This window comes from Camelina sativa, chromosome 5 (assembly GCF_000633955.1).
Source record: "Camelina sativa cultivar DH55 chromosome 5, Cs, whole genome shotgun sequence".
Lineage (NCBI taxonomy): Eukaryota > Viridiplantae > Streptophyta > Magnoliopsida > Brassicales > Brassicaceae > Camelina > Camelina sativa.
The window spans coordinates 12,948,935-12,957,077 of NC_025689.1; the positions used below are offsets into that span (position 1 = coordinate 12,948,935).

Genomic DNA, 8,143 nt, shown 5'->3' on the forward strand with positions numbered 1-8,143 from the left:
AAAGCTGAGTCCTTTTTCTCCGACAACATACACAAAAAGAAGAGAGTCCCATTTGAAATCGATTCCTTATTGAAAAATTGTTGTTGATTAGGGAATAATTTTCGTATCGAATCAAACTGGTCGGTGCGATTCGTATGTGACATCTGCTGGATCGAGGTTCTGTTTCTATAGAAGAAGCACTTGCATTTGATCTTGCTGCAAAGATTAATGTTCATCCTCAATCTTAAACAATGCCCCTTTACGTTGATCGCGAGGCTCCTAAGGTTTTTCATTTTTTTTCCTGCCTTTGTCGTCTCTTTGTTTTAGAAATTGTTTAGTTTAAGCGTCAATGGTTTGTGTTTGTATGTGTGAAGCTATGGAGACGAATTTACTCAGAAGCGACATTAGAAGCTTCTCTCCTTGGAAAAATGGAAGCTTGTTCTCGCTGGACTTGTATTTCAGGTTGTTGTATAGCTCCCCCCCACCCTTCATCCACCTAATTTACTGGTTTTCCATGTTGTTCTAGGTCTCTCTCGAGCTGGAAAATTTCATTAGCCATGCTTTGTTTTCAGATTACAGTCTTTGATTAATTGTATTGCAATGTTGTTGGTGATATGATATTAAAGCTAAGTTGTGATAGATCAACTAGTTATGCTGGTTTTTGTTTTAGTAATTTGCTTAAATGTGGGAGCTTTAAAGACTAGTTCAGTATATAAAATCCTATTTACATTGTTGTTTTTGGTCTTTGTCAAATCAGTACATTCATGGACTGGCTGCTCATGGAGTTCACTACTTACACCGACCTGGTCCAACGCTTCAAGATGCTGGTTTCTTTATTCTTCCAGTTAGTATGCTTTGCTTTGACTTTTTCTTATCATTTCTTTTGTTCTGTATCATAGCTCTGATTTTTTTCCTAAATGATATGTGTTCTTCCCAGGCTCTTGCGCAAGACAAAGCCTTTGTTAGTGAAACTGTGTTTGTCACTATCTTTGGATCGTTTGTCTTGGTAAGTTTTTAACTCTAAAGTATCTGTTTCTTTTTTCTTTTTCCTTCAACTTGCTGTAATGGATTAATATGGTTCTAATACCTTGATTGCAGTGGACTTTTCATCCTTTTGTTTCCCACAGTAAAAAGATTTGTACAGTTTTGATATGGTGCAGAGTTTTTGTTTATTTAGCAGTAAGTTGCATTTCCACTACATTGATTCTTCTATTTATATACATACACAGAAGATACAATCTGTTTTTAGTTTATTTTTGTCAGAGGTGTTTAAGCTTTCAAATGTTTTCAGGCTTCTCAAAGTCTGAGGATCATTACATTCTTTGCAACACAGCTTCCTGGGCCGAACTATCATTGTCGAGAGGTAAGATTCTCAAGGCGTTGGTTTCTTAGTTGTGACTTCTTTTTGGCTATCTGCTGATTTATTTCTCCCTTTGTATATAAAATTTCTCTATTAGGGCTCCAAGCTCGCCAAGATTCCGCCTCCAAAGAATGTTCTTGAAGTACTCTTGATTAACTGTTAGTTTGGATTGCATCTTTTTAGTTGGTACAGAATAGTAACTCATAAAGTGGCATGTGATTAAGGTTTGTGTTCAAAATGCAGTTCCTGATGGAGTGATATATGGTTGTGGAGATCTCATATTTTCATCACATACGATATTCACTTTAGTCTTTGTACGCACATATCAAAGATACGGCACACGAAGGTACTGTATCGATCGTATATCATTCTACAAAAGTTTATCCTTCGAAACAAGATTTTTGCATCTCATGTTTGTAAAATTTTCCAGGTGGATCAAGCATTTGGCTTGGCTTATGGCAGTTGTACAGAGCCTATTAATTATAGCATCAAGGAAACATTACACAGTTGACATTGTTGTTGCATGGTCAGAATAAAAAGGAAGAAAATCAAATATCATTTTTAGCAAAACTGAATCTTTTAAATTATCTCAACATTTTTAACAATATCGTCTGCAGGTATACTGTGAACCTTGTGATGTTCTACGTTGACAGCAAACTTCCAGGTATTCTTCAAGAACTCAATCATTCTCCCAAATGATCAAGCATACCAGATTGTTTCTCTGCAATATCTACTCCCAATTTATTTCCTGTGCACATAGATATTTGCAGAAACTTGAGACTGCTATTTGTTTCTATAATTTCTGTGCCAACTGCCAAATTGTAATAGTTACCAAAAATTAGACCATTGCAGTGCTGAATAAACGTCGTAGCTATTCCAGATTTCCATACCTCTCTGCTAGACACATGATTTGGTCAGTTTGTCCATATTTGAAGAAACTGTTGAACTTATATCTATCTCATTGCAGAGATGGCTGAGCGTTCTAGTGGACCTTCTCAGACGCCTTTACTTCCACTAAGTACAAAGGATAGTAAGAACAGGAGCAAAGAGGATCATCAGAGACTTCTAAACGAGAACAACGTAGCCGATGATCATTGATGTTCTCTCCAATCTCTAAATCTCAGAGGAGAGTCTTAGTTAGAAACTATGCTGGTTGTGTGCATGTTAGTCATAAACTGAACAGAAATTTCTCAGTTTCAAGCTACAATATAGGATACACACAGTTCTCTTCTCTTTGTTCGAAGTGCAAATACAAATTATACAACTCATTAAATAGATGTGTTTGTGGATTTTTGATTTTGTTATTTCATTTCATCCCTTTAGAAAAATGGGTTCACAGAGAATTGCATAATTTGTCCAAATCAGCGCCAAAAATGTAATGCGACTCCCTTAACAATAAAAACAAGATTGCTAGAGCTTTAGAAAAACAAAAAACAGAGTTTTGTTCCCTCCATGGATCGTTTGGTCTATAATAATTGTCTTTAAACTGAATTACATGGGAGGCTTGCCAGCACTTAGAAGCTGTCCAACCATTCCATTTACCTGAAAACGATTATATGAACATCAGTATAAATTTTGAATAAATTATGTTCAACTATGAGAGATTTTTGAAGTCTGAATCGTTCATTGCTTTGTTTAACTTTAACTAAGACAAGAGCTTTACCTGCCAGTACTTAGAAACACAACGATCAATGCAACTATTCTCACCCATGTTTAACTCAGCTTCCTTGTACCTGGGAATAAGATCGAATTTAAAACAGTCTCAGATTAAAAGGTCCCCCAACATTGCAGACAAGAACTAAGAGATCATTAGAGAACATTAATAAGAGAAAAGGCTTTTTTACCTTTTATCCACACATTTATTAAAGCATGTTTGAGCAAGCCTGCATCAAAGAACAAAGCCTATCAGAAGGAAATATATAAAAAGACAGCGACGTTTAGCATAATATCTAACCCAAGGAATCACAGGAGATCGGTCACCATGAACTTGCTATCTCAACAAATGACACAGGACATAGTAAATTAACAGAACACCACCCAAATCAAGGTTATCAAAGTTTAACCCTCTACATAATAGCAGAACACATGTCTACCTAAATCGAGAATTTCAAAAGGAAACCTTATAGATTATAAGAAAACCAATTCAGGCATTATAACGGTGTTCGGCATGAAAGCAGTCACAAACTAACAAACTTATTTCTCCTCTAGCTATGATCATAAAAGAGCTAGTATCAGATTACCTAGTATCAGATTACCAATCAAAATGTGACTGCATCAGTCTCAAATCTTTATACTAGACAATCGAATTTCATAACGAAAAATAAACCAAATTGGGGATAACTTAATTCAGTACTTGTTAAAGAGTTCCACCCGATACTCCATCTCCGTTTGTGCCATAGTAAACGCCTGATTCAATCCAAGAGAAAACAAAAGCAAAATGAGAAACTTGAGAACACCAAATCCAAATCTACTTTGTACAATAAATGGCAGTGTCCTCGTACGCTTAAAGATCTAAATCAAGAAGAAGATACAATTCAACCCCTAAGCATTGCAAAAACATTGAAATCTAATATGTCAATCATAGAGACAGCTAAAAATTTGAGCTCCATTGTCTAATTAAATCAAAGATCAGAGCTTTAAGATATATTAACAACAAAGGACGAGAACAAAACCGAACCTGTTCCTTAGTAACGCCGACGGGAATAGGACTAGGAGTAGGAGCAGCCATTTTGTTTTTGGAGCACTACCTGAAAGAGAAAAAAACAGATTAAAGATTCGTAAAAATCGAAACTTTATAAATCAAGACATGAATTTGAAGATCAAAGATCCCTACTTTTCTCAAATGGGATGAGATTGTGTGAAGATGAGAGAGGTTAACGAACACAAAGGCTTCTCTCTTTTTTTTTTGCTAGACTAGACAAGACAGCCCGAATTAGGGTTTAAGAGACATAAAACGACACGTCATCAGAAGAAGGGCATATATGTAATTACAATAAGCTTCTCTACGACTAAAAAAAAAGACGCCGAGTCTTTCCCTAATGGAGCTCCTTTTAGGGTTTTAGCAAATTTCAATTGCAGGTATCTTCTTCTTTCTCTCTACTCGCACAACTTTTTTCTTTTGGAAAAGTTTGCATCAATTTCGAATTTTTCTTTGTGGGTTTTTTTTAATTGAATTCGTTCTCTTTCATTGTTTTTTTTTTCTAGTTGGTGGTGGATACTGATATTTGAGTTTCCCCGAGAAATTTAGTAGCAAAAGAAGCGGAGAGAGAGATATGGAGCACGGTTCGTTCAAGGATAATAGCCATGCTACGTTTACTTTAGGGGAAGAAGATCACACACTTGCTAATGCTGTTCGATTTGTGCTAAACCAAGAGTTAGTATCTTCCTCTTTAAATCCCTCTGAATCTGTTATGTTTCAATAGAAGAAGCTATATAAGTTCATGGCCGTCTAATGCTTACTAGACGAGACACTTACTTCTTGTTGACTCTCTAATGCTTACTATTGAGTTCATAGGGTCTCTCATTAAGAAAGAGTCTGCGACCTGTCTGTTACCCATAAGCCTCTGCTAATTTGTTATGAGTTGTTTTTAAGATAATCTGGTATATTGTCAGTTTGAGATTGGATTTATAGTAATTGAACCAATGTGTGTGCTTGTAATGTTGTGATTGTGAACTTGATTTTTGAGTAAATGTTGGTTACATTCATGTTAATGTGACTAGATTATCCATTGTCTGCGAAAGATTTAGAAAAAAATGTCATTACTTGCTATTCAACCTCCATCATCTTAGTAATAAAAGGTCATTGGAATTGATAATGCAATTTCATTTATGCAATTCATGTTACAGGTGAAGAGAGATTTCAAATTCTGATTGAATGATCGGTTGTGCACATTTCTATGTTTGTGCCATTGTATTGTGATTGTGATACTGATAGATCCTCATTGTATCAAAGGATTAAGAAATAAGGTCTTTAATTGCTATTCAACCTCCGTCATCTTATTAATGAGGTTGTTGGAGTTGATAATGCGAGGTTTCATCTTGCATTGTTTGCTTTGTCTGTAATTAATGATTATGCCACTAACTAACCATTGCTGTTGTTTAATTCTGTAGTCCAAGAGTAACCGTGGGTGCGTACACCATCCCGCATCCTTCCCTTGAAAGCGTCAATATTCGGGTCCAGACTACAGGTAACCATTTTGCAAAAGCCCTGTTACTCTATCAGAAACTTTTTTTGTCTGTGTGTGTCTAACAAAGAAATACTTGTTGGCTTTGTGATTTTTTATAGGCGATCCAGCGAAGGAAGTTTTCAAAGATGCATGTCAAGAGCTCATGCAAATGAACAGACATGTGAGAAGCGTTTTTGACAAGGCTGTTACTGAGTATAAGGCTGAACAAGAGCGTAAGGAGAAGAAGGCTGCAGAAGAGCTTCAGAGGCAGAGGGAACTATTTGGGTCCATGGACATTGAAAGCAACTGATTTTATGAAATAAACAATTGTATTATTCTCTATGGAGTTTCATACTGTTTTGATCTTAAATCCAGATTTATCCTTCAAAATTGATTCGTTTCACAATCCAACCACTAAATACTCTTAGCCTACGCAGAGTATCTCATAAGAAGTTAAGAACGCAATACACAATCATTAACAACGAAAATATATAATATGGAACAAAGAAATAAGGATGGTTCTTTCTTTTGTTATAGCAAAATAGATTGTTTGAATAGTGATAAATCCTCTTAGCCTAGGCAGAGTAACTAATAACGCAAGCGATAGTTACAGAAACTATTAAAAACTTAGTAGAAGAAAAAGTTTTAAAAGTAAACAGCAACAGGTAGTTGAGGTGTTTTTTTTTTTTTGTTTTTTATGTTAATGTTTCTTCAATAGGCTTCTTCTTGCTCGTACTCAGCTTCTTCGTCTTCATATTCTCCTTCTTCATCAGCCGTGGCATCTTGATACTGCTGATACTCAGAGACAAGATCGTTCATGTTGCTTTCAGCTTCAGTGAACTCCATCTCATCCATACCTTCACCTGTGTACCAATGCAAGAAAGCCTTTCTCCTGAACATAGCTGTGAATTGTTCGCTGACACGCCTGAACATCTCTTGAATCGATGTCGAGTTACCGATGAACGTTGAAGCCATCTTCAAGCCAGTTGGGGGAATGTCACAGACGGTTGATTTGACGTTGTTTGGGATCCATTCCACAAAGTAGGAGGAGTTCTTGTTCTGAACGTTCAGCATCTGTTCATCGACCTCCTTGGTGCTCATCTTGCCACGGAACATAGCTGAAGCAGTGAGGTAACGACCGTGTCTTGGGTCAGCAGCACACATCATGTTCTTGGCATCCCACATTTGCTGAGTCAGTTCTGGGACAGTGAGGTTACGGTACTGCTGAGATCCACGAGAGGTGAGAGGAGCGAAACCCACCATGAAGAAGTGAAGACGAGGGAATGGGATCAGGTTCACAGCTAGCTTTCGAAGATCAGAGTTCAATTGACCGGGGAACCTAAGACAGCATGTTACACCAGACATGGTTGCAGAGATCAAGTGGTTAAGATCACCAACTGCACAGTTCAGAAGACAAACAACAAATATGTGAGTGAAGTTTCGAGGTAGGTGTAAGGAAAGCACAAAAGGACTTTATCTGATTAAAGCATTTGGAAACATCAAGGAAGACTAATCTCACATCTGAAAACCCTTATGAATAACTAAGCATCAAACAATAAACCCTTAAAACCACAACGACAGAGTAACAATAGTGATATTGATTGAACAAGGATATGATATGAAACATTGAGAAGACTAAGCACGCTCAGATCACATCAGCAGATACAAGTCCAAATTATAGCATTACACATCATATGCATCAAACAACAAACACAGTAGAACCACAGAGACAGATCAACAATATTGATTGATATATAAAGTTAAGAAGGCCGTGAGATACTTACAACTTGGAGTGCTAAGCTTGAGTGTACGGAAGCAAATGTCATACAAGGCTTCATTGTCAAGAACCATACACTCATCAGCGTTTTCAACAAGCTGGTGCACAGAGAGTGTTGCGTTGTATGGCTCCACAACAGTGTCAGACACCTTAGGAGATGGGAACACAGAGAACGTCAGCATCATACGGTCAGGGTACTCCTCCCTGATCTTCGATATCAACAAAGTCCCCATTCCAGAACCAGTTCCTCCTCCTAACGAATGGCACACCTGAAACCCTGTAATCCGAACCAAAATAATATACCATAAGCAACCTAATCCCCAAATTACCAGTTCAAAATCAGAAACCACCATAAGCAACCTAATCCGCAATTACCAGTTCAAAATCAGAAACCGCAAAGCCTAAACCAATCAAAACACTAGCCATGCTCAACCTAATTTCACAGATCCAAAACCCTAAAATAAGGCAGAGGAAATTAGAAATTACCTTGAAGGCAGTCACAGTTCTCAGCCTCCTTGCGAACAACATCAAGGACGGAGTCAATAAGCTCAGCGCCTTCAGTGTAGTGACCTTTCGCCCAGTTATTCCCGGCACCGGACTGACCGAAGACGAAGTTATCCGGTCGAAAGATCTGACCGTAGGGTCCAGATCTAACACTGTCCATGGTTCCAGGCTCCAAATCCATGAGAACAGCGCGAGGAACGTACCTTCCACAACTCGCCTCGTTGTAGTAGACGTTAACCCTCTCGAGCTGCAAATCGGAATCTCCCTGGTACCGTCCCGTCTGATCAATCCCATGCTCGGCGCAAACCACTTCCCAGAACTTGGAACCGATTTGGTTTCCGCACTGACCTCCCTGGA

General features: G+C 37.8%; 3 protein-coding genes and 1 pseudogene across 4 annotated transcripts in view; 2 read left to right on the forward strand and 2 right to left on the reverse strand.

The window, feature by feature from the left end:
* On the forward strand, window positions 7–2,639 carry LOC104786725 (annotated as a pseudogene).
* Window positions 2,619–4,279, reverse strand: LOC104786724 (mitochondrial import inner membrane translocase subunit TIM10). The gene is made up of 6 exons (XM_010512171.2): window positions 4,173–4,279; window positions 4,017–4,086; window positions 3,693–3,745; window positions 3,184–3,222; window positions 3,003–3,072; window positions 2,619–2,881 (listed from the first exon to the last, which is right to left on the reverse strand). The coding sequence occupies exons 2-6, from the start codon at window positions 4,065–4,067 to the stop codon at window positions 2,831–2,833; spliced, it is 264 nt and encodes an 87-aa protein (XP_010510473.1). The 5' UTR covers window positions 4,068–4,086; window positions 4,173–4,279; the 3' UTR covers window positions 2,619–2,830.
* Window positions 4,361–5,916, forward strand: LOC104786726 (DNA-directed RNA polymerases I and III subunit RPAC2-like). Its single transcript, XM_010512172.2, has 4 exons — window positions 4,361–4,417; window positions 4,544–4,712; window positions 5,450–5,526; window positions 5,625–5,916. The coding sequence occupies exons 2-4, from the start codon at window positions 4,612–4,614 to the stop codon at window positions 5,813–5,815; spliced, it is 369 nt and encodes a 122-aa protein (XP_010510474.1). The 5' UTR covers window positions 4,361–4,417; window positions 4,544–4,611; the 3' UTR covers window positions 5,816–5,916.
* LOC104786727 (tubulin beta-7 chain) overlaps window positions 6,012–8,143 on the reverse strand; it is a 3,249-nt gene continuing 1,117 nt past the window's right edge. Inside the window, exons 2-4 of one of the 2 annotated variants that reach the window (XM_010512173.2) lie at window positions 7,769–8,134; window positions 7,290–7,559; window positions 6,012–6,902 (exon numbers count right to left, since the gene is read on the reverse strand). In XM_010512173.2, the coding sequence (XP_010510475.1) occupies window positions 6,217–6,902; window positions 7,290–7,559; window positions 7,769–8,134 (1,322 nt within the window). In that variant the 3' untranslated portion in view covers window positions 6,012–6,216. The remainder of the gene's footprint in view (window positions 6,903–7,289; window positions 7,560–7,768; window positions 8,135–8,143) is intronic. The other variant, XM_010512174.2, reaches the window with a different exon arrangement.

What these genes read in the sequence shown, in the direction of transcription:
- LOC104786726 (XM_010512172.2), top strand. Translation starts at nt 4,612, where the DNA reads ATGGAGCACGGTTCGTTCAAGGATAATAGCCATGCTACGTTTACTTTA. An exon ending in CGATTTGTGCTAAACCAAGA is followed by an intron (nt 4,713 to 5,449) that starts GTTAGTATCTTC and finishes TTAATTCTGTAG; the next exon opens with TCCAAGAGTAACCGTGGGTG. An exon ending in TATTCGGGTCCAGACTACAG is followed by an intron (nt 5,527 to 5,624) that starts GTAACCATTTTG and finishes GATTTTTTATAG; the next exon opens with GCGATCCAGCGAAGGAAGTT.
- LOC104786724 (XM_010512171.2), bottom strand. Translation starts at nt 4,067, where the DNA reads ATGGCTGCTCCTACTCCTAGTCCTATTCCCGTCGGCGTTACTAAGGAA. An exon ending in CGGGTGGAACTCTTTAACAA is followed by an intron (nt 3,223 to 3,692) that starts GTACTGAATTAA and finishes TCTTTGATGCAG; the next exon opens with GCTTGCTCAAACATGCTTTA. An exon ending in AATAAATGTGTGGATAAAAG is followed by an intron (nt 3,073 to 3,183) that starts GTAAAAAAGCCT and finishes TCTTATTCCCAG; the next exon opens with GTACAAGGAAGCTGAGTTAA.